The sequence below is a fragment of the Lathyrus oleraceus genome, chromosome 1 (assembly GCF_024323335.1).
Source record: "Lathyrus oleraceus cultivar Zhongwan6 chromosome 1, CAAS_Psat_ZW6_1.0, whole genome shotgun sequence".
In the NCBI taxonomy this organism is placed as follows: Eukaryota; Viridiplantae; Streptophyta; class Magnoliopsida; order Fabales; family Fabaceae; genus Lathyrus; species Lathyrus oleraceus.
The window spans coordinates 206,905,636-206,931,306 of NC_066579.1; the positions used below are offsets into that span (position 1 = coordinate 206,905,636).

General features: G+C 41.2%; 1 protein-coding gene across 1 annotated transcript; it reads right to left on the reverse strand.

The window, feature by feature from the left end:
* Positions 1 to 3,990: 3,990 nt before the first annotated feature.
* LOC127100099 (uncharacterized) lies at positions 3,991 to 25,241 on the reverse strand. Its single transcript, XM_051037421.1, has 2 exons — positions 24,249 to 25,241; positions 3,991 to 4,128 (listed from the first exon to the last, which is right to left on the reverse strand). The coding sequence occupies exons 1-2, from the start codon at positions 25,239 to 25,241 to the stop codon at positions 3,991 to 3,993; spliced, it is 1,131 nt and encodes a 376-aa protein (XP_050893378.1).
* Positions 25,242 to 25,671: the final 430 nt, after the last annotated feature.

Sequence of the window (25,671 nt, forward strand, 5' to 3'; positions counted from 1 at the left end):
GTGTTTGGTTCGGATGCTGACGTAAGTCCAGTGATTGGCGGTCGGGCTCCACGTTTGCCTTCTGGTGTGCGTTTTGGTTCGGATGCTGATGTAAGTCCACTGATTGGCTTTCAGGCTCCATGTTTGCTTGTGTTTGTGTTTGCTTGTTTGGCGTGCGTAAGCCGAACTACGGCAGCTCTGATTCTCGTTCTAGACGAGATACGTAGGCATAGGATACGACGTCCTATCGAGCTCTCTTTCTCTTAACCCCATCTGTGTTGTCTTCGGTGTGTGTGTGTGGTGTTTTAGCAACCTATTCTTTCTTCTAGAACGTGGATCCCGTCGAGTACGACGGACGTGAGGGGTGCTAATACCTTCCCCTGGCGTAACCGACTCCCTTACCCTTTCTCTTTGGTCGCGAGACCATGCTTTTTCCAGGTTTCTCTGAGCGTTTCCTTTCCCTATCTTGGGATAAATAACGCGCAGTGGCGGCTCTGTGTTTGTTTTTTATTTCAGATCGCCGGTTGTTTTTTCGCGGATGCGACAGATACTACACTCATAAGAGTCTCTCTTGAGAATATTTTTGGAATACGAGTATTCGTTCCTCCGACAATATTCGAAAGATGGGATGATGACTATGGGAACCTCTTGTAGAACATGTTCGGTAGGTTTAAACCTTAGTACACTCCCTTTGGGTGGTTCTTAACCGAGACTCCACACTCGTGACTCTCAACAAACCCGTGATTCATGGTTGAGTCGTTCAGACATCCTTAATATCAACAGAAATTGGGTGTCGATAAGGTGAAAACCATAATCCACCAAAATGGATGATTGATATTAAGGATGATTGAGCCGGTTCATGTATCGTTAATATCAATGGAACTTGGGTGTCGATAAGGTGAAAACCATAATCCACCAAAATGGATGATTGATATTAAGGATACTATGAGCTTTCCCATGACCTTTGTCTGGTGTGATTTGCTTGATCCTTGAGTGTGATTGTTGCATTCATACATTCATGCATTCATCTGCATTCATGTCATCAGAAAAATCAGAAAATTTTCAAGGAACTTAAAGGGTTTATTTGCAAAATTTTTAGACATGGAAAGACCAAAGAGGCATACAAAGAAGTACAGCTTTCGACATCCCGATCTGAAAGAGTTAAGGAATCTGACATCTTATGTATTAGATCCCTTGGGTTTCAAAGCTCGCTATGGGAAACTTCTGCCTCTGTTGACTACTCAGGTTGATGAAGGCTGATGAGTACTTTGGCGCAGTTCTATGATCCTCTGTATCACTGCTTCTCTTTTCCAGACTTTCAGCTATTGCCTACGCTCGAAGAGTATGCTCATCTTGTGGGTATTCCTATTCTGGATCAGGTGCCGTTCAGTGGCTTGGAGAGTATTCCGACTTCTCGAGAGATTGCAGACTTGTTGCACATAGATGAATCCTTGGTTAAAGCGCATATGACCACCAAAGGTGGAATTCAGGGTCTTCCTTCTGATTTCCTCATCGCTCAAGCTACAGTTTATGGGAAGGCCATGAGTGAGGATGCCTTTGAGGCCATATTCGTGTTGCTCATCTATGGTTTGGTATTGTTCCCCAACATCGACAAATTTGTGGATGTGAACGCCATTAGGGTCTTTTCTGTTCTTAATCCCGTTCCTACTCTGTTGGGTGATACTTATTTCTCTTTGCATCTGAGGAATGCAAAGGGTGGAGGAGCTATTGTGTGTTGTTTGCCTCTGTTGTATAAGTGGTTTATTTCTCACTTACCGCAGACGGTCGCTTTCAAGGAGAACAAGGGATGTCTACGGTGGTCTACGAGACTTATGTCTCTCACTAATGACGATATCTCTTGGTATGATCGCGTGTATGACACAGTTCAGATCATTGATTATTGTGGTGAATTCCCTAATGTGCCTCTTCTTGGTACATGTGGTGGGATCAGCTACAACCCTATCTTAGCACGTCGTCAGCTTGGGTTCCCCCTAAAGGATAAACCTCATAACATTCTGTTAGAAGGTGTGTTCTTTCAGGAGGGTAAAGATCCCCAAGGCCTGAAAGCCAGGATGGTCCGCGCTTGGCGCAAGATTCACAAGAAGGGTAGAAGTGAATTGGGTCCGAAGAACTGCATTGCTTTGGAGCCGTATACGACTTGGGTCAGGCAGAGAGCATCAGAGTATCTCATGCCTTATGATTATCCGAGACCTACACCTTTGGATGTGGCTGGGCCTTCAACCCTCCCTAGCCAAGGCGTAGAGGAGTTGAGGGAAACGAAGACCTTTCACGTGCTTGGATCCGTGAAAGAGAAGAGTTGCTTCAACAGCTTAAGGAAAAGGACGCTCTGATTGAATTCCTCGAGCATCAGGTGATAGATGATCTGAATGGTGCCTGGACTTCTCTGCTCCCTCAGTCTTCCAAATTCTGGAAGAGGAAGTATGATTGACTTGCTAAGGAGAAAGCGGATATGGAAGCAGTATATGAGAGAGAGATCAAGAGGCTTTGTGCATCTCGTCTTCCGGCATCTCGAGCTTCTAGGGATCCATAGGATGTTTATTTTCCTTTTCCCTTGTAATAATCAACAATGTTGTACTTCTTTGTCTCGAATATATATTTGATGAGATATTTTCCATATGCGATTAAATGCTTAATATTTCAAACAATTTTTTTGCAAATAATACCCTAAAAGTTCCTTGAAATATAAAAACAAAGCATATGCACGAGCATTGCATGCATCATTTGCATAAGCAGGTGTTGTTCTGGTCTTCTTGTCTGTGGCCTAACTCTGTGATCTTCATTTATTTTGAAGACAAGCTGACTCATCGGTACTACACCCGAGCTAATTCTGCAAGAGTGATGGATCAGTTAGAACAAGAGAACCGTGAGCTGAAGGAAGAGGTCTCCAGACTGAGCGCTCTGATGGAGCAATTCTTGGCTGCCCAGAATCAACCGTCTCCGACTCCTGCAACTCCTCCCCAGAGGACTGTTATTTCTGAGGTTGCTTCGTCGACAGTGCCAGCTGCTAGTGCCCATTTTGTGCCGAATGCCATGCCGCCCGGGTTTCCTTGGGGTATGCCTCCAGGTTTTATGCCTGATATTCCAGCTCCTACCTTTGCTTCCATGCCGACATCTAGCCCGGTCCTTGCGATGCCTCCTCCTGTCGTGCATACCATTCCTAGGGTAGACGACACCATCTATCATTCTGAGCCGTCTGAGGGCCCAGATGTTAATGAAAAATGGACGCGATGAATGACCAATTCCTTGAACTCCGCAAGGAATTGAAGACCCTTAGAGGGAAAGATTTGTTCGGCAAGTCTGCTGCTGAACTCTGTTTGGTTCCCGGTGTTAAGATACCTGTCAAATTAAAAGTCCCTGACTTTGAGAAGTACAAGGGGAACACCTGCCCGCTCAGTCATCTGGTTATGTATGCTAGGAAAATGTCTACTCAAACGGATAATGATCAGCTGTTGATTCATTACTTCCCAGATAGTTTGTCCGGTGCAGCTCTTCATTGGTATATGAGCCTTGACAGTGCTAATATCCGTTCCTTCAATGATCTTGGCGAAGCCTTCGTCAAGCAGTACAAATATAATGTTGATATGGCTCCTGACCGTGATCAACTCAGAGCCATGTCTCAGAAGGACAAAGAGACATTTAAGGAGTACGCCCAGAGGTGGCGAGAGTTGACAGCTCAGATTACTCCTCCGTTGGAAGAGAAGGAGATGACTAAGATCTTTTTGAAGACTCTTAGTTCATTTTATTATGAGCGGATGATTGCAAGTGCTCCCTCTGATTTCACCGAAATGGTGAACATGGGGATGCGATTGGAGGAAGGAGTCCGGGAAGGACGTTTGTCTAAAGATGAAGGCTCTTCTAAACGATATGGGGCGTTTAAGAAGAAAGATGGGGAGGCACATGCTGTGCAATCCCATGTTAAACCCAGAAGACCCTCTGATAAGAGGAGGCCAGTGCGTCATCAGCACCAGGTGGCTAGTATAGCACCTATCTTCAGGGATAATTATCAGCATCAGCAACATCAGCAATATCATCATCAGCAACACAATCAACAACAATCTCCTCAACCTTATCATCAACAACAGCATCGCCCTCAGCAGCAGGCTTAACAGCCTCGCAGTAGTAATCCAGCTGGACAGAATTATGAGAGGAAGAAGATCATTTTCGATCCGATTTCGGTATCGTATGCAGAGTTGTATCCCTCTTTAATAGAGCGGAAATTGATTACTCCAAGGGATCCTCCGGCTATACCTGCTAACCCTCAGTGGTGGTATAAGCCTGATTTGCACTGTGTCTATCATTCTGGCGCTCTGGGCCACGATGTAGAGAACTGCTTTCAGTTGAAGACTAAGGTTCAAGACCTTATGAGATGCGGTATTCTGAGCTTTGAGGACTCAGGTCCTAATGTTAAGAAGAACCCATTGCCCGAGCATGGGAAGTCAGTTAACATGGTCCAGGGTTGCCCTGGCAAATACAAAGTCAAATATGTAAGCCATATTCGACAGTCATTGGTCGAGTTGCATCGGTTGCTGTGTGATTACAGTCATTTAGAGCACGACCATGACAAATGCCGTATCTGCTCCGTCAATAGATTGGGTTGTCGCCAAGTGCGAAAGGATCTTCAAGAGTTGCTAGATGATGGGACTATTGAGATTCTGCAGAACAGAAACGTTGATGAAGATGAACCTGAGGTGAATGTGATCTCTCCTGTGTTCAAGCTACCTGAGCCTGTTGTCATTCGTTATGATGGTAGCACGCAGAAGGTCTCTCCTTCTTTGGTGATCAAGCCCGCAGGCCCTGTGCCTTATTCTTCTGAGAAAGCGATTCCCTTTCGTTACAGTGTTGTTGCTGTTGAAGAAGGGAAAGAAGTGTCGTTGCCTTCAACCTCTGTGGTAAATATTGCTGATGTGAGCGGGTTGACCCATAGTGGTCGTGTGTTTTCTGCACCCCCGAAGACTCATGTTGTTTCTAATTCCGCTGAGCGTCCGGTTGGGACTGCAGTGAATGTTCCGAATCCGGCACCTGTTGCCAAACCCTCCTCTGTACAAAAGACTCCTGCTTCTTCTGTTGGCCCTAGTGGCACTGTGAATGAAGACTGTGATGAGATGCTGAGGCTCATCAAGAAGAGTGAGTACAATGTTGTAGATCAGCTTCTACAAACGCCGTCCAAAATCTTCGTGCTATCTTTGCTTCTGAATTCAGAACCTCATAGGGAGGCTCTGCAGAAAGTGTTGGACCTGGCTTATGTTGATCATGATGTCACGATTGAACAGTTTGATAGTATTGTTGCAAACATCACTGCTTGCAACACTTTGAGTTTCTGTGACGCTGATCTCCCTGAGGAGGGAAGAGACCACAACATGGCTTTACATATTTCTATGAACTACAAGAACGACGCCATGTCCAACGTGCTGGTGGACACTGGGTCATCTTTAAATGTATTGCCGAAGACCACTCTCTCGATATTGTCATATCAGGGGCCTCCCATGAGGCAGAGTGGTGTTGTTGTGAAAGCTTTCGATGGATCGCGCAAGACCGTGATTGGGGAAGTTGATCTCCCAATCAAGATTGGACCAAGTGATTTCCAGATCACCTTTCAGGTTATGGATATCCACCCATCTTATAGTTGTCTCCTTGGTAGACCATGGGTTCACGAGGCTGGCGCCGTGACATCCACCCTACACCAGAAGCTGAAATTCGTCAAGAATAAGAAACTGGTCGTGGTAGGGGGAGAAAAGGCTCTCCTGGTTAGCCACTTGTCTTCTTTCTCATATATTGATGCTGAGGATGAAGTTGGAATGCCTTTCCAAGCTTTGTCTATTGCTGAGCCGATTGAGAAGAAGTCTCCTTCATTTGCTTCCTATCGAGATGCGAAACTGGCCATTGAATGTGGTGCAGTTACTGGTTTAGGGAAGATGATTGAGCTTGAAGACAACAGGTCCCGGGTTGGCATTGGCTATTCTTCTGGGGCATTCACAAGCAAGGGCTGTTCAAGAATGGAGGTTTTATCCATGCCGATCAGACTGAAGAAATTGTTGCTATTCTGGAAGAGGATACAGAGGATTCGGGCAACTTTGTCATCCCTGGTGGTGTCTGCCACAATTGGGTCGCTGTGGATGTTCCTACGGTCATTCATAAGTCAGCGTAATTTGTCCACTTTGTTCAAAAACACTTCTCCCATGCTAAAAGGAGAAGTGATGACATTGTTGGCATCATATATACAATGATATTTCATTCAATAATGCATTGTTAAACATTTGTTTTTCCATTTGTTTTCACTTTTTGCTTTTGCATGAAATCGGTGAACACAAAAAACCTAAAAACAAGAATAAAAGCAATCTTTTCATCTGCATAATGATTTGCTTGTTTAAATTCTAAAGCTTTTTATTATCCAAAATCATTATGCAGGTTGATTCTAAAACCCATTGAACATATGATCCAACGCCATCTCCCAACTTTGAATTCCCTGTATTCGAGGCAGAGGAAGATGATGTTGAAGGGATTCCTGATGAGATTTCCCGTCTCCTTGAGCACGAGAAGAAGGTCATTCAGCCGCATCTCGAGAATCTGGAAACAATCAACTTGGGATCTGAAGATTATGTTCGTATGGTGAAGATTGGGGCACTCCTTGAAGAGTCTGCCAAGAAGGGGTTGATCAGTTTGCTACAAGAATATTCCGATATCTTCGCTTGGTCGTATGAAGACATTCCAGGTCTAGATACAGATATTGTGCAACATTTCCTGCCTTTGAAGCCTGAGTGCGTGCCAGTGAAGCAGAAGCTCAGAAGAACTCATTCAGATATGGCAGTAAAGATCAAAGAGGAAGTTCAGAAGCAAATTGATGCGGGGTTTCTGGTGACTTCTACATATCCTCTATGGGTGGCCAACATTGTGTCTGTGCCTAAGAAGGACGGAAAAGTCCGAATGTGTGTTGATTACAGAGATTTGAATAAAGCTAGTCCGAAAGATGATTTCCCTCTACCACACATTGACATGTTGGTAGACAATACAACTAAATTCAAAGTCTTTTCGTTTATGGACGGATTTTCCGGTTATAATCAAATCAAGATGGCACCCGAGGATATGGAGAAGACAACATTCATCACACCTTGGGGAAAATTCTGTTATCGAGTGATGCCCTTCGGTCTGAAGAATGCCGGAGCCACGTATCAACGTGCTATGACTACCTTGTTTCATGATATGATGCACAAGGAGATAGAGGTCTATGTCGATGACATGATTGCTAAGTCTAGAGCGAAATTTGAACATGTTGAACATTTGTTGAAGCTTTTTCAGCGTTTGAGGAAGTACAAGCTTCGTCTGAATCCGAACAAATGTACATTTGGAGTCCGTTCTGGCAAGTTATTGGGTTTTGTTGTCAGCGAAAGAGGTATTGAGGTTGATCCTGCAAAGGTCAAAGCAATACAACCTGCGCCCAAAACTGAGAAGCAAGTCCGAGGTTTTCTTGGCCGCTTGAACTATATTTCCAGATTTATATCCCACATGACTGCCACATGTGCACCGATATTCAAGCTCCTCCGGAAAGATCAGTCTCTTGATTGGACCGAGGATTGCCAGAAAGCTTTCGACAGTATCAAAGAGTATCTGTCTGAACCTCCGATCTTGTCTCCGCCTGTGGAAGGAAGACCTCTGATCATGTATCTGACTGTTCTTGAAGACTCGATGGGTTGTGTACTCGGTCAACAAGACGAATCAGGGAAGAAAGAATCTGCTATCTACTACCTCAGTAAGAAGTTTACTGATTGTGAGTCTCGATACTCTATGCTTGAGAAGACGTGCTGTGATTTGGCTTGGGCTGCTAAGCGTCTACGCCAGTACATGGTAAATCATACAACTTGGTTGATATCCCGAATGGATCCAATCAAGTATATTTTCGAGAAGTCGGCTTTAATTGGGAGGATTTCCCGTTGGCAGATGTTGTTGTCTGAGTATGATATCGAGTATCGAGCTCAGAAAGCTATCAAAGGTAGTATCTTGGCTGACCATTTGGCACATCAGCCGATTGAAGATCATCAGTCTGTTCAGTACGACTTCCCAGACGAGGAGATTCTGTATTTGAAAATGAAAGATTGTGATGAGCCTACACTTGATGAAGGTCCGGAACCTGGTTCCAGATGGACGATGGTGTTTGATGGCGCTGTAAATCAGTATGGAAATGGAATTGGGGCAGTAATCATTACTCCTCATGGCACACATATTCCTTTTACAGCAAGGCTAACTTTCAAATGCATGAATAACATGGCTGAGTATGAGGCCTGTATTATGGGATTGGAGGAATGCATTGATCTGAGAATCAAGCATCTTGATGTGTATGGTGATTCGGCCCTGGTTGTCAATCAGATCAAGGGTGAATGGGAGACGAATCAGCCGGGTCTCATCCCGTATAGAGATTATGCGAGGAGGATTTCAACGTTCTTTACTGAAGTTGATTTTCATCATATTCCTCGAGAAGATAATCGGATGGCAGATGCTCTTGCTACGCTTGCTTCGATGATTGTAGTGAAGTATTGGAATGAAGTTCCCAATATCACCGTGATGCGCTTGGATAGACCAGCTCATATATTTGCAGTTGAAGAAGTCAATGATGACAAGCCTTGGTATTTTGATATCAAGAATTTCCTTCAGAGCCAGATTTACCCGCCTGGGGCATTTGTGAAAGATAGGAAAACTTTGAGAAGGTTGTCAGGCAGTTTCTACCTCAATGGCGAAGTGCTTTACAAGAGAAATTTTGACATGGTCCTGCTCAGATGCGTGGATAGACACGAAGCAGACCTGTTGATGACTGAGGTCCATGAGGGTTCATTTGGTACTCATTCCAATGGACATGCCATGGCCAGAAAGATGTTGAGAGCAGGATACTATTGGCTGACAATGGAGTCTGACTGCTGCAAATATGTGAAGAAATGCCACAAGTGTCAGATTTATGCGGACAAGATTCATATTCCTCCGACACTTCTGAATGTGATTTCATCACCATGGCCTTTCTCTATGTGGGGAATCGACATGATTGGCATGATTGAACCGAAAGCGTCCAACGGACACAGGTTTATTCTCATAGCAATTGATTACTTCACCAAATGGGTTGAAGCCGCTTCGTATACGAATGTGACCAGGCAGGTGGTTGCGAAGTTTATCAAAAATCAGCTGATTTGCCGTTATGGTGTGCCAGATAAGATCATTACTGATAATGGATCTAATCTGAATAATAAGATGATGGAAGAGTTGTGCGCTGAGTTCAAGATTGCACACCATAACTCCTCTTCCTACAGACCCAAGATGAATGGGGGTGTTGAAGCTGCTAACAAGAACATCAAGAAGATTATCCAGAAGATGGTTGTTACGTACAAAGATTGGCATGAGATGCTGCCATTTTCTTTGCATGGATATCGTACATCTGTCCGCACTTCAACAGGGGCAACCCCTTTCTCTCTTGTTTACGGCATGGAAGTTGTTCTCCCAGTAAAGGTGGAGATCCCATCAATGAGAGTCTTGATGGAAGCCAAGTTGACTGATGTTGAATGGATTCAGAGTCGTTACGACCAGTTGAATCTGATTGAAGAGAAGCGATTGACTGCCATGTGCCATGGTCAGTTATATCAGCAGAGAATGAAGAAAGCATTCGATAAGAAGGTCAAGCCTCGTGTGTTCCGAGAAGGTGACCTCGTGCTCAAGAAAGTCTTGTCTTTCGCGCCCGATTCCAGGGGCAAGTGGACTCCAAACTACGAGGGTCCATATGTTGTCAAGAGAGCCTTTTCAGGCGGAGCTTTGATGCTCACAACTATGGATGGGGAGGATCTCACTCGTCCTGTGAATTCAGATGCAGTCAAGAAATACTTTGCCTAAAAAAAAGTATATGGAAAAAACAGAATAGCTCGCTAAGTTGAAAACCCGAAAGGGCGGCTTAGGCAAAAATGAGCGTCTCGGTGGAAAACCCGAAAGGGCGATCCAGGCAAAAATTAGAGACATAAAAGAAAAAATGAATTTGCATCCCGCTAGATTGAATACCTCACCCTGGGGCAATCTAGGCAAAAATTAGGGATTTGGCAAGTAACTGCATCCTGACAAGACTTTCTGTTCCACAACTGTCTTTTCGTCAGAAATTCTCGATTCGTCGTCGACTGAAGCTTCGAATACATCGAAATTCAAATTGGTAGAGAAAGGATCATTATGTTCAATGTAGCCCTCTTCCAATATATATCACTGATTTCAAACTTGTACAGATCTATGGAGTCTTGCCATTCGCAGACTACCATTCCATCAAATCAATTTGAGCTTTTATCCAATTATTTGCACTCTTATTTGTTTCAATTCAACAAATGTTTTGCATGTTTTAATTGATAAAATGTCATTGTCTAAACAAATAAATTTTTCATAAAAATTGTTTTTAAACAAAGTGAACATTCACAATGATGAAAGGATACCTAAGAATTTCTCAGTGCTCTCCCAAGGGTGGCATGATTTCCAACAGGGTAAGACATTTGTTCATATTCCTGGCATGTTTGTGTCCTCTTTCTCCAGATCGTTGTTGGGGTTTGTTCCCCAAGCAGAGCTTCTGTTGAGTTGGTTTGTGTTCCCAGAGCAGAGTGCTTGTTGGAAACTTCAGTTTTCCTCTCTTGCAGCATTTTCCCCCAGCACGGTTGATTTCCTTTTGGAAGATTCAGTAGTTGGTGGGTTGACACCCCGTTGTTTTGTCTTTTTCCCCGGTGAAGTCGCCAGCGGGGTTGTTAATATGATATTTCATCTATGATATCTCCCTATCAGAGTGCTTGTTGAGGTTTTCACCTCCCCTCCCTTCAGCAGAGCAGTGAGTTCTTTCCTCCTCAGTAGTTGTGGTATTTTGTGAAGGTTCAGTACTTGGTGGTCGATCCCCGGTTCTCCTTCTATTTCTCAGGTAAATCTCCAGTAGATTGGTTGCATGGTGGATTGTATCTGTGTTGACTTCTCCCCTGCAGAGAGTGGGTGATTTCCTGGTGTTTTGATCCCCAGTAGAGTGGCTTGTATGGCAGAATCTACTTGTGTGATCTTTTCTCCCTCAGTGGGTTGTTCCCCAATGGAGTCGCTAACAGTATCCCCAGTAGAGTTGCTTGTGCGGCTAGATTCTACTTGTGTGTTCTGTTCTCTTCAGCAGTTCTTGCCTGTGCAGCGAACACCTTTTTCTCAGATGAGAATGATAATCTCTTGCAGAAGTCTCATGATTTCTCTACATCCCCAACAGAGTGGCTTTCGCGGCAGTTTCTGCCTGCTTTGAACTTCTGTTCCCTAGTTGGGTTGATTGATGATCCATCGCTCAGAGATTTGGTGATTCCCTTGATATCTCTGATCTCTTGCTTCCCCGCAGATCTTTACTTTTTAGCATTCGGATCTCCAGCAGATTGGCTTTCCATTGGATTTCTTGGATTTTCCTCTGGAAGTGTAGTACCGGGCGTTTGTTCCCTGGGCCTGTTTGTGTTAGAAATGTCTGTTTTGTCAGCATTCGTCAAACATAAATCACGCATATTCATGCATAATCATAAACATACAGATACTCATGTTGCATTTTTGCCATATATCTTTTGTTTGTTGTCTCCTGCTAATAGTGATACAGATCTCTCCAGTAGATCTCCCCAAGCAGATGTCGGGTGTCTAATCTCTCAATATAGAGTCAGCCCTTAAGCAGAAAGTGTCTATCCTTTCCTGCCATTTCCCCACTGAGATACATCCTCATGGATGACGGTTGTTTCCGTTCCCTCCCAACACACATAATGGGACGGGTTTTCCCTTTTGAGTTCTATCCTCATTAGGATGAGTCTTGATTCAGTTCGCCTTTTTGGTTTGATCCTAAATTGGCCCCCCTTTTTTTCAACTATTTCTCGTGCTTCCCTGTGGTATAAAGGAATAGTGGCTTACTAACCGACGCTCATTCATCTTATCCTCAGTGGAACTCTTGGCTTTCTGCCTACAAACCGGCAGTCGTAAGTCCTATCTGTGTGGTTTATTACCTACTAACCGGTAGTTATAAACCCTATTTTCTCCCCTAGCAGAGTTAACTTTGTTGTTCATCTCAACTGATGACAGTTACTCTTCTGTGGTTTTCTACCCAGTATTTAGTAGATGTAATCCCCTCTTTGTGGTTATCTTCATCCAGTATTCGATGTTGATTTTCCCTCTCTCTTCTGGGTAATTGCTCTGCTAGCAATTTTATCCCCAGCGGGTCCTTTCACAGTTCGCCAGTGATTGTGTTCCTTGGATCATTGATTTTCATCAATGTATTCCCGGCGAGTCTTCTTTCATTTACCTTTTGTTGGTAATGTCTGTTGCTCCCTTTGATCGGTCATCGTTATATACCTAGTTTGGTACCCCGATACCTTTCTTTTCGGATGATTTATCCTTTAACAACCTACAACCCGGTTATGGATAATCTTCCATGCGAGGTTATTATCTACGTTTTGACGGCTATAGATAATATATCTCATGCACTCTTCGGTCGAAGCCTTTCGTGTTTCCCCAGTCGAGTAAGATTCGTATTCCTTGTGGAATCGAATGTCCATCCTATAAACAAGTCTGCTTTTCTAGCTTTCTTCAGGATGATGAGTGTTTTGGAACACAAACCAATTCACGATTTCGGTTGATTTTATCCTTTAACAACCTACAACCCGGTTATGGATAAATCTTCCTTGCGAGGTTATTATCTACGTTTTGACGGCTATAGATAATATATCTCATGCACTCTTGGGTCAATCTTTTGATTGTTTTCTCCAGCAGAGTAAGATTCGCATTCTTTACAGAATCGAATGTCCATCCTATAAACAAGTCTGCTTGTCTAGCTTTCTTCAGGATGATGAGTGTTTTGGAACACAAACCAATTCACGATTTCGGTTGATTTTATCCTTTAACAACCTACAACCCGGTTATGGATAAATCTTCCTTGCGAGTATATTATCTACGTTTTGACGGCTATAAATAATATATCTCATGCACTCTTTGGTTGAATCCTTTGTTTGTTTCCCCAACTGAGTAAGATTCGCATTCTTTATAGAATCGAATATCCATCCTATAAACAAGTCTGCTTTTCTAGCTTTCTTCAGGATGATGAGTGTTTTGGAACACACACCAATTCACGCCTTGGTCGGTCACCTGTTATATGCCTACAACCCGGTATCCTTGGTGTTCCTTCTTGTCTGCTCCCTATTGCGACCCTGGTCCCCTGTGGAGTCAGATTTCCCTGAGTTGAAGTATACCTTCTTCAGGTTCTCCTCAGATGTTTTGGTCGATTGATATCTCTCACTCGTACACAGGTCTTAGATATTCATTCTTCCCGAGCATGTTACTCACTAACCGGTAACATCTCACCCTTTGGCTTCCCCTGGAAAGTCTTTGTTAGTTTTCCCCAGCGGAGTTGTGGTTATATTCGTTTGCTGTACAGGCAGAGTTATCTTGTCAGCTCTTTTCCCCATTCTGAGGCCGGATCTTCATCCGAAGTGTCCTTTGTGGATAGTTTGAGTCAGCTTGAGTCTTTCCAATGGATGTGTCTTCCTTTGGAATTCTTTCCTCCCCAGTTTGAGTCCTTTACTCCCCGGTAAGGTTTCCAGTCCAGTCGTGTCCTGCTCACGTAGTGTCAGTTTCCCCTAATTCAGAGTTGTGTCCTGCTCACGCATTTTTTTTATCCCCATGAGAGTCCTGTTAGAGTCTCTGTTCCTGGTGAGTGTATTACTCTGATGGATCGTCTTTTCTTCTTTGTGGACTCATATTCCCCACAGAGATAGTTTGTTTTGCATTCATACATCTGCATCATGAGGTCTCTTAGGGACCAAGATTTGTCTCATTATTGTTATTTAAGCCCATTTTACCGCGTCGAGATGAAGACTTTAACCTTCACTTCTCCGGCTAGAATGACCTTAAATAGGGGCATCTGTAAGACCCCAATTTTGTCCCTAAGATCCCTCATGGCCTTATATCATATCATTGCATAGCCTCAAGGATCATTGTGCACCTTGCTTCCTTCCCTGTGGGTGGGTTATCTTTTTGAGTGGTTCTTGATCACCAAGCATTCCTTGCATTCATATGTCATTTGCTTTTCTTTTAATCACTAACCAAAAGTACAAAAATATGTCATCTAACCTTTGTCTTGCAGATGAAGCAATAACAGGTCAAGTACATCAAAGGCATTCATTGAGTAGTAGATGGTGGTCATTCTTAAGATTTGGACCCCACAATCAGTCACAAGAGTTCATATGAGTTGTGATGTCATTTTGAAACAAAATCCCAAGTGGTAGAGGCTTGAATTTCATCAGAACATTTTCAGGTCATCTGAAGACCTAGAAAGTCAATTGTGGATTTGGAGGTGGGAAGTGGTTAGAAATACTTCATTCATGTTCAAACAAGTCTCATTTGACATTTCAAACACTCATATTGAAGAATTTGAGGTCCAGTAAAAAATTTCCCAAAATAGAAAGTGACCCATAATTTGAATTTTCCAAAAATGGAAAGGTTTTGGACCAACTTCAACTCAATATTACATCATCAAAAAAGCTTCAAATGAAATTTTGTTGAACATGAAAGTTGTAGATCTTTCTCTCCCATTTCCAAAATGTCCAAGATCATGAGCATATGATGTGTGGTTGAGGAGTTATGATCCAATCATGGAAACATGTGCTTAAAATTTCAAATGGCCATAACTTTTGATTCAAAGCTCCAAAATGAGTGGTTCTTTTTGCAATATTCTCCTCTTGACCTCTAATTTCCAAATTATGCATCACATTACCTGAATTGTCATCACATAATCACTTGTTAATCCATGCCTTTTTTGGAGGGAAATTGCAAAATTCAAAAATGGTGCATTGTATGGACTTTCTACCATTGCCATTGAGTTTAAAAAATGATTTTAAGTGAAAATGATGAGGCAATTGGTACTGTTCACGTGTAAATGGTACATGCACCATGCAAATTTGGATTTTTGGCAAAACACCTTATTATCATTAACCAAGTTAATTATGGATTAGCAAAGTGATTAGGGCTTCATATAAATACCTAAACCCTAACAGAATTGAAGGAGGTTAATCATTTTTCACATTTCAAGATCCAAATTCTCTCTCACTTCAAATTTTTCTCTCATTCATAATTCAATTTTCTTCCAAATAGCATTGCATTTTGACTTCATATTCTTGTTCCCTAGCTTGGATTTAGTGTAGATCAAGTGTTGTTTTGTTGAATTCGTGCAAGAATAGTGCAGTTCAAATTCATGAAGTTGAAAATGGAGTTTCTGTTTTGAGCTAGATCTAGCACCATTCAAGCTTCAATTGCTTCATCAAACTTCATTTCAAGTATTGTGGAGTAGATTTGGACCAGTACAAGCTGTGGATCGTGTGAATTCAAAGGTTCTGCTCTTCAAGAGGTCATAATTCGAACCTTTTAATTTTGAAATCCATGTATATATTATTGTAGATCTTGTTCTCCTGGTAATTCTGGTGAAAGAATCGTGTGATTTGATGCCTTATTGACTGAGTTAGGGTTAATTCAAGTTTTGTGCATGAAATTTCTATTGTTCGATTCTCCTTGATTATGTTGATTCATGCTTAGCTTTTGCTTGATCCATGTTCTATGTTGCATGAGGATTAATTTGGTATGCTATTTGTTAATTTCTGGACAATTGCTGGAAAATCTGGAAAACGCGTTTGAAGGTTCTTCAATCTTCATCTTCTTCCTCATGAAGAAGATGAAGTTCATGATTTAGCCACGGTTTCATGATTTAGCAACGGATTCCCTGCGTTTTACCATGTTGTGCTAGGGTTTCATCCCTATTGGTCCATGTCATTGCCTTGTTTGCATTTCTGTTGGTTCACGTTGCCTTGACCTTCGCCACTTCAGCGCTGACTGGTGACTGGATGTCCCAGTCATTAATGAAACGGTACGTTTCATGCACCAGGCGCGCGCTCATTCAAAAATCCACCTAGTTCGATCCTTGGCTGGTGCAATTTTTCAAATGATCATTCCTTTTACTCATTTTCCCTCCATGAACCATGCTATGTGCTTCACTTGTTTTTAATTTTTTTTTCCAACTTGTAAAATCCATATCAATTTGAAAATTGATCCAAAAAATACCTGGTTTTTTGCATAGTGATCCTTAGAATGTCTAGTTTTTTATCATGATGATTTCCAAAATTGTGCACGGCTGGATTTTATTTGGTGCTAGGTTATGTGATCATGTATCCACTTGTGACCTTGCCTTGCTTATCTTGTTGTGAAATGCTTGTTTTTAATCCAATGAACTTGAAATTTTGCATGTTGATTTTAGACACATTACTGGACATTTTGGTTTTGGTTTGACATTTTTCTCAATTACCATTTCTGTTTTATGCTTGTGTTTGCATGGTGTGACAATTTGTGTCACACCTTTGATTGTCCAACTTGTGCAATTCAATTTCCATGCCAAATGATCTTTGATTCTTCTGATTTTTTGTATGTTGATCATGTTAGATGTCTTGAATGTTCATGAATTTTTCCAGTTTTATTTGAATCATTTCTATTTTGATTTGAATTTTTCATTCATGATGATCACATATGAGCTTTGAAATTGCCTTGGACTTCTTATGATCATGAAATGCTTTTGATGGATGATTTTGATGTGAGCCTTTTTAGGATTTGTCAATATGTGGTTGAGGTTGCATTATGTTAAATTTCAGCTCCTGTTTTGAATTTTCTCTTCATCTTTGACCCTAGGCTTTGACCTAGTGGTTTGTTGCTTACATGTGAGCTTTGATTTCAGGTTTAAGCATCCAAGTTCCATAGTTGATGATGCTTCATCATGTGAATGTTGATGTTTGCAATTGATTACTAACATTTGTGTGTCTTGTAGGTTGATGCTAACTCATTTGAGTTTGCCTTATGGCTTAAACATTTTGTACATTGGGATTGTATGTTGCTTACTGACTGTTGTCTGTTTGTCTGAGTATTGTACTGATTTGTTTAGTGTTTCCACAGGTACCTAAGTTGCTTTAAGTTCATTTGAACTTTGCTTTGCTTGGTTGCGTAACCACTTAGGTATAATCCCTAGTCTTCATGTAGTTTGGAAGACCTGTCATGTTACTTTGGCAGGCACCTGTCTGAAGCCCTCCTTAAGAGGCAATATGTTTGTGCTTGTTTAATTTTGTGCCAAGCAGGTAAAGACCTCTTAAGAGGCAATTGGCAGATAAAAGAGATGTGTAATCCATCTCCTGCTACTCAGTGTGTCATTCACCTTGCTCACACCATGTGTTGATGCATTGTGAATAAGAACCCAAGATCTTATAGAGTCAATCATTTGTGGAGAAGAGTTCCTACTTTCTGAACTCCCACACTTTCCATTGATCAAAGCTCTCCCTGACCAGGGATAAGAGCTATGAGGCACACCCCTCATCTCCATTTCATCTGCTTCACCCTAACTCTCAATGTTAGGGTTAAGAGCTCAAAACACCCCATTCCAGTTGGCTGTAAAGCTTAACCTTGCTTGAGCCTAATTGATTGTGTATAGTGTGTGCTAATTGCCTTGTTTGTTTGCTTACTTGATTCACTTGTGCATGTTTGCTTATGTGTGCCTTTGTGCATTTATCATCATTACTTGTATATCATTTCATAAACATTGTTCATCACTTTGTAACATTTTGTTGTGTCCATGGAGGAGGCAAGCATAAGTCCATTGATTGGCAGTTGTTTCCTGTGATATGGTAGGAGACTAGTATAAGTCCATTGATTGGCATCTGGTATCCTTGTTTCTTTGCTTTGTGAGACTAGTATAAGTCCATTGATTGGCATCTGGTATCCTTGTTTCTTTGCTTTAGGAGATTGGTATAAGTCCATTGATTGGCGTCCGGTATCCATTTTGTTTTGTGAGATTGGAATAAGTCCATTGATTGGCATCCGGTATCCATTTACTTTGTTCATCTGTTATTTGCTTGTTGCCTATTCCAAAGGAATCACTTGAATCATCTACATATGATCTCAAGAGGTGAACACCTAAGAAGTTTTACTTCCTAACCCTCCCACCTTTTGTTTCTTTAAACCTCCATTTGCATGTTAACCCAAAACCTGAAAACTATTGTGCAAACATTTTCATCTGTTTCTTTTCAAGTTAGAAACCTAGGCCCTAAGCCTCTGATTTTCAAACTTCATTTTCACAATACTTCTTCTGAATTGAATTCTAACCATACTTTGACTTCAGTTTTTGTGAACACTCCAAACTGGTTAATTTCACTCACTCAATTGCTTTTGTGGCCCAAGTCCACTTCTTAATCAAGTTTTCATACATTAGCCATAGGTTTCAATTATCTTAGTGGTTGATGTTAATCTCGCCTTTTGTCCTTAGTGATCGAACTGTAAGACTTCCATACTGAAAACAGGGTTAACCCCTCTAGTATGTCGAAGCTATTCTCACATGCTGGACTTGTTGTTTGTATAAGGTTGAGTTTTCTCCCGTGGATAATGAAAGACCTTAGGGCTTTTGTTTAAAATCAATCCAATCACTTACTTTTGGAAATCTTTTAGCCGAACTACGGCGTTTTGATCCTTACCTTCCATGGAAAGGTACGTAGGCAACGGGTTCATCCGTTCAAACACAAAAAATAATAACTTGTATATTCTTTTCTCATCCCTTCAATCCATGTTTGCACAATAAATATTTCATAAACAAATAACATTTCATACAACAAGTTGTGAAAAGGGCTCCCTAGGAGTACCTAGGACGTTTTGGGTGCCTAACACCTTCCCATTGCGTAATTAACCCCTTACCCAGATCTCTGATCTTTTCATTAGTTTTCTATGTGTAAAACTTCTTATGCTTTTGTTCGCTTTTTAGCCATTCCTTTGGATAAATAAAAGTGCGGTGGCGACTCTATCTTTGTATGCTTTGCTTTTGGTTTAATCAATAAATCATAAAGTGACGAATACACCGCTACACATTAACATTGCATCTTGCATTGCATCATTGCATTCCACATTGGCATCAAGAGAATCATCAGTGCAAAAGGCAAGGTTCTCCTTAAGTTGAAAGCCACATGGTTGTTCTATAGAGCTTATATGAATCAAGGTTCATCTTGAAGCTATTGTACCAGGTGCTAGAAGCTCAAAAGTCATCAGTACATGTCCAGGTCATCTGGGGCCCATGAAAGTCAACTGAAAGTCAACTGAGGGCTAGGAGATGGAGAATTGGTTTGAGACACCTCATTCATGTCCAAAAGAGGTTTATTCATCATGACAAACATCTACATTGAAGATTTTGAAGCCAGATCAAAAGTTTCCAAAAATGGAAAGTGACCTGTAATTTCAAGTTTCCAAAAATGGCAAGTTTTTGGACCAACTTCAACTTGACTTTCCAACATCAAGGAGGCATCAATTTAATTTTTGTCCAACATGAAATTTTAAGATCTTTCTCTCCCATTTCCAAAAAGTCCAAGATCATGAGCATCTGATGAATGGTTAAGGAGTTATGATCCATTGATTGCAAAGTGTGCATGAAACTTCAACAAGCCATATCTTTTGAACCAAAGCTCCAATTTGAGTGCCTCTTTTTGCATTATGCTCCTTATGACTCATATTTTCCAAATACATCATGGCATTGCATGAAATTATCTCAAACAATCATTTGTTCATGCATGTCCATTTTGGAAGAAAAATACCAAATTCAAAATTGGTTGATCACATGAACAAAATTCCAATTCCAACATGTGCATGGGATGATTTAAAGTGAATTTGGGCCCTCATGTGGTACTGTTCACGTATTCTTTCACCATGCAAGGGTGTTTTTACCATTTGTGCATACACCTTATATCTTGCTAATTTCCATTAACCTTGGCCTAATAACAATTTCAGAGTAATTAGGATATGGTATAAAAGCTTAATTGTAACTGTCTTGCTCATATACACATTTTCAGATCTAGAATCCTCTTTCACTCCAATTTTTCTCTCAATCAAAATTCAAAAATTCTTCACATAAACACCAATTTGCTTGGTAGATTCGTGACCATGGTGCAGTATAGAGCAAGAATCAACCACTACTTTGTCCAATTCGTGCCAAAATCATGCATGCTCAAAGCTTGAAGATGGAGATGAATCTTGAAGACTGAGCTCGATTGAGGTGGTTTCAGCTGCTATCTTTCACATCAAGCTTCAATATACCAGTTGAGGAGAATATCTGGAGCTGGAGAGAGTTATAGCACGCGTTTTCAACTCACTGTTCTTCAAGAGGTTAGAAATTCGATCCTCATGATTCTTCATTATAATGCCATGATTGTGCAGAGTTTTTTATGCTGATTACACTGATATAAATTTCGTGAAAAACGGATGGATATTGAGTGAGTTATGAGAGATTAAAGTTTGGTTGTTGAATTTTCTTTCCTTCGATTCGCACTGGTTATTAAGAATTAGGACTAATAAATGTTGGATTCATGATCTACATGCAAAGACGAGTCGATTGGTATATAGATTGCAAAATTCTGCAAAAAAAATTCATGAACATGCACTGTTGGTCGCCGGACGCAAGGAAGAAGACGGTGGAAACCACCGTGTTCCACCGTCCATGAATAGTGTCATAGCGCATGGTTCTGCTAGGGTTTTCGCTCCTTGCTGGCGTCCATGCAAGCGTCCCATTGGCAAGATGAATGGCCCTCATTTCTTTGACCGCTTCCACATGTACTTAGACTCGCTGACAGGGACGCCACTTCAATTAATGAAGTGATGCGTTTTGGTTGATGCACGGTTCGATTCTTGGCTCCAGCGTATTCCAATTTTATTTTTCTGAGCGCCTCTATTATTCTGTCAACGTGGTTCAATTCCCATCTCATGCACTTTTTCAAATTAATCACACTATTTCTCATTTCCCTCCAATTTAACATGTGATTTCTTTTTTATTTCATTATTTTCATCCAACTTCAAAAAAATCATAACTAATTGAAAATAACTCCAAATTGAATGCGATTTTTTACTATATGATCCTTGTGATGTCTAGTTTTTTTTAATGTGATTTTCCTGATTTTAGCACTTCTAGATTTTTGATTGAGCTTGACTATGTGAGTATGATGCAAAATGTGATATGTTATGCTATTTGGCTTGTGAAATACTCATACTTACTCCAATTGCTTTGAAATTTGGTATGTTGAATCTTAACACATAACATGACTTTTGAGGCTTGGTTGTGCATTTTTAGCATTTTTCATTTCTGTTTTAGGCACATGAACTTAGGGTGTGGCAATGTGTGTCACACAATTTGATGTTGATCTTGTTCATTTTCATATCCATGCCAATTGATGTCCTCTGATTCCTATTTTTTGCATGATGTTTGTGTTTAATATGTTGAGCTTGCACAAAAGGTTTCATGATTATTGGATGTGTTTCTGATATAATGTGCATTTTCTCTTCTTGATGCTCAAGTGTGACCACCATTGTGTGCCTTTGCCCTAGCTTGATTGATTGATGGTCTTGCCTTATGATTTGGACTTGGTCCTTTTTAGGACATGTTCTCACTTGTTTAAATGAGCTTTATGTTGAATATTGGTTGCTGTTTTGATTTTTTGCTTCACCTTTGACCCTAGGCTTTTCCCTAGGGGTTTGAACTCACAATTTGAGTTTTGTATTTCAGGATCAAGCATTCATCTACATGGTTGATGTTGCCTCATCATTTGAGCTTTGCTATTTGCTTTGTTTACTAACCTTTGGTTATTTTGTAGGTCCTTTGGTAGTGAATCACTTGAGTGTTTGCCTTCTATGGCTTACTTGTTGTGCATATTGGGATTGTCTGACTGTTGTTGATTGTTTGGTTGTCTGAATACCATATTGACTTGTTTGATTTTCTTACAGGTACTTTAGTTGCTTTAACTCATTGCTTGAGTTGCTTTGCTTTGCCTGTGGTTGGCATACCACCTAGGTAACCTCTCTGACTTCATGTAGTCTGGAAGACCTGCTATCTTTGGCAGGCACCCGTCTGAAGCCCTCCTTAAGAGGCAATGTTTGTGGTTGTTTATGTTTGTGCCATGTACTTCAAAGACCTCCTAAGTGAAGAGGCATTGGCAGATAGAAGGGATGTGCAATCCATCCCCTGCTATTCAGTTGAGTCTTTCATCTTGCTCGCACTACGTGCTGATGCATTTTGAATAAACACCCAAGATCCTTGTATATAGAGTCAGTCAAGTGGAGTAGGGTCCCATGTTCTTGACCCCCATGTTTTCATTGATTTGAAGCTCACCCAGGCCCGGGTTAAGAGCTATGAGGTCTTATCCTCATCACCTTTCATCTGCTCACCCTGACGGTCAATGTCAGTGGTTAAGAGCCTCAGACACCCCTTCCAGTTGGCTTGTTTGTCGAGGTTGATATGACCCCTCGACTAAAGCCCATCCTTGTATGAGCCACTTGTTTTCATATAGCGTGTGATACCTGTTCACCTGTGCTTGTGCTTGCTTACTTGCTGTTTAGGCTAGCTTGCTTCCTGTGCGAGTTACTGATTAGAGACCTCAACATATGGATCGTTTGCATGACAACTTCTAGGCTCGAGTCGTAGTCTCCCTTTTAGTTGTTATCTCCCTAGTCTCTGGTTAGGATAGTTTTTCCATGTTAAGGGGAACTACGTCGCCCTGATCCTCATACCAGATGAGGTACGTAGGCCGGAGATTGAGCTGATCTCTCCGGGCGCCCTTTTTGTTTTGTTGTGTGTGTTTTGTTCGCCCTTTTTCTTTTTCAACCCTCTGGTGTTGTGTGTGTTAGGAGATGGATGTAAGACCAGCGATTGGCATTCCGTATCCTATTTGCGTGTGTTTATTCGGAGTCTGATGTAAGCCCATCTATTGGCATTCGGTTTCCCGTTTGTTTGTTGTCTGTTTGGAGTTGGATGTAAGACCAGCGATTGGCATTCTGTTTCCAGTTGTATGTTTCGTTTGACGTCTCAGCATCCCTATTTCAGTGTTTTATTTCAGCGTGCGTTAGCTGAGCTACGAGTGCTCTGATTCTTCTTTGGTTAGAGGAGATACGTATGCATAGGATGCGATGTCCTAGCGAGCACGTTTCCCATGTCCCCGAACTACGTTAACTCTGATGTTTGTTTCTGACAAACTGCGTAGGCCCAGGATGCGACATCCTGCCGAGTCCCCTTCTTCCGTCTCCTTCCATCTGTGTTTTATTCCAGCTTTGTGCATGTTTTTGAGCAGTTTGTTAGCAACCTTATTATATTCTTCCAAGCGTGGATCCCGTCGAGTACGATGGACGTGAGGGGGTGATAATACCTTCCCTTTGCATAACCGACTCCCGTACCTATCAATCTCTGGTCGTAAGACCATTTCCTTTCCAGGTTTACTTCGAGCGTTTCCTTTCCCTCCTTTGGGATAAATAATGCACGGTGGCGGCTCTGTGTCTTTTCCCGCCGGTTGTTTTTCGCGTATGCGACAGCAGGAAAAATCAAGTCATTAACTTGAACAAGCACATCTTCCACTAATCCAATAGGGCGAGTATTACTTCTGTTCGCTAGTTGAATGATTAAACATGTATGCTATAAAGGACCAAGATCAAGGTTATTATAAACAGAAGTAGGCATAACATTAATTCCTGCTCCCAAATCAAGCATACAATTGTCGAATTTATTATCCCCAATGGTACATGGAATAACAAAAGTTCCCGGATCCTTCTGCTTTTGTGGCAAGAGCTGAGTGATGGCTGAAACATTTTTCTCGCCTGTAAATTTTTCAGATGAAGGCTTGGGCTGAATAAAAGCAGAAATGTTTCTTCCCAAGTTAACTCTCTCACTTCCTTTAATCCTCCTCTTATTTGTACACAAATCCTTTAAAAAATTTGCATACTTAGGAACCTGTTTAATTACATCAAGAAGCGGAATATTTACCGCAACTTTTCTAAAAACATCCAATATCTCTCTTTCCTTGTCTCCCTCCTCAATTCTTTTATTTTTCAGTATTCTATGTGGGAAGGGGACTGGTGGCACATACTCATTTTCTTTAATTTTTTCAGATGAAACAGGTTCAAATGGAATAGGTTCAGGTTCAGATGTTACCTCAATAATTTTTTTTATTTTTTTTAGGGGTTGTTTCTGTAACCTTTCTAGATCTCAACAAAATCGCACTCACATTAGCATTAGAATCCTTTGGATTGACAACTGTTCGGGCTGGAAGCTGGTTCGACCCTTGGGCTTGCATGTTATTTATTTGAGTAGCAAGTTATCCCATTTGCGTGTTCAAGGTCTGAATGCTAGAATCGGTCCTTTGTTGGAATTGGAGATTGTTGGCGACCATTTGTTTGACAATATCTTCTAAGGATGGTCCGGAAGGTGCAGGGGAAGCCGCTTGAGGTGGATTCTGTTGTGGGTTTCCATATCGAAGGTTGGGATGGTTCCTCCAATTGGGATGATATTTGTTGGTGGACAGGTTAGGAGTATTATGGTACCTATTTTGATTGTAAAGGTTGCCTGCATAAGCTTGAGGCAGCTCAGTAATGGACTCGTCTCTCAGAATAGGACAAGTATCGGTCGGGTGCTCATGAGAAGTACAAATACCACACACTGTTGTTGTTTGAGGTTTTGCTACTGCCAGCTGTTTGACTAAGGCAGTGAGCTCGTCAATTTTGGTCTCTAAAGCTTTGTTGGAAGAAACCTGAATTTGATTCACGCCTTTGCTTTGCACAGAATTGTCTCTAGTAGTGAACTGTTGGGAATTAAGGGACATATTTTCGATAAGGGCTTTGACAGCAGCTGGAGTCTTATTAACAAGTGCTCCACCACTAGCAGCATCAAGAATGTTCCTATCCATCGGTATTAAACCCTCATAAAAGTACTGGATGAGTAGTTGCTCGGTGATCTGGTATTGAGGGCAGCTGGATACCAAGTGTTTGAATCTCTCCCAATACTCAGCCAATGACTCATTTCCCTGTTTAATACCACATATATCTTTTCGGATTGATGCAGCTCTGGAGGCAGGAAAATATCTCTCTAAGAACACTTTTTTCAGGGCATTCCAGCTTGCAATTGAATTTGGCTCGAGATAATATAACCAATCCTTGGCAGCACCCTGTAGTGAAAACGGGAAGGCTCTCAGCTTGATGTGATCTTCGGTGATTCCTTCAGGTCTCAATGGTGTAGAGCAAACAACCTGAAATTCCTTAAGATGCTTATGCGGATCCCCACCTGCAAGACCACTAAACCTTGACAACAAGTGCATTAAACCAGATTTCAACTCAAAAGGAATAGTAGCATCAGCATATTCAATACATAAACCATTGTAATTCATATCAGGAGCCGCAAGTTCTCTCAGAGTTCTTTGGTCACCCATATTAAACTCAATAGAAAAGAAAAAAATTAACAAACAATGAGAAAACACAACTAATTCAGCAATGTAGCAACAATATTCAAAATGCCGACAATATCCCTATGAAGTAAAAATAATTGAAATACGAAAAAAAATGATTAAAATAAAATAAAATATACAAAAACACGAAAATTAATCTAATAACTTTAATTAAGAATTTTGAGAATTTTTTCGAATTTTTCTGAAACTACAAAAACAGAAAATAAATCATAAAAAATAGAAAAATACGGAATTTCGATTTTTTAGGGCGGCTTCCACTATTTAGTTCCTAAATAGAGGATTTCGATCCTTAGTTTTTTCCTAATGAATCGACAAAGAATCGGAATAATCTGAGGCAATTTGTTTAAAAACA

Bases quoted from the DNA above. Each gene is read 5' to 3' on its own strand.
- LOC127100099 (XM_051037421.1), bottom strand. From the start codon at position 25,241: ATGAATTACAATGGTTTATGTATTGAATATGCTGATGCTACTATTCCT. The intron at 4,129-24,248 runs GTCGCCAACAAT...AATTCTGTCCAG, and splicing joins AAGATATTGTCAAACAAATG to CTGGATTACTACTGCGAGGC.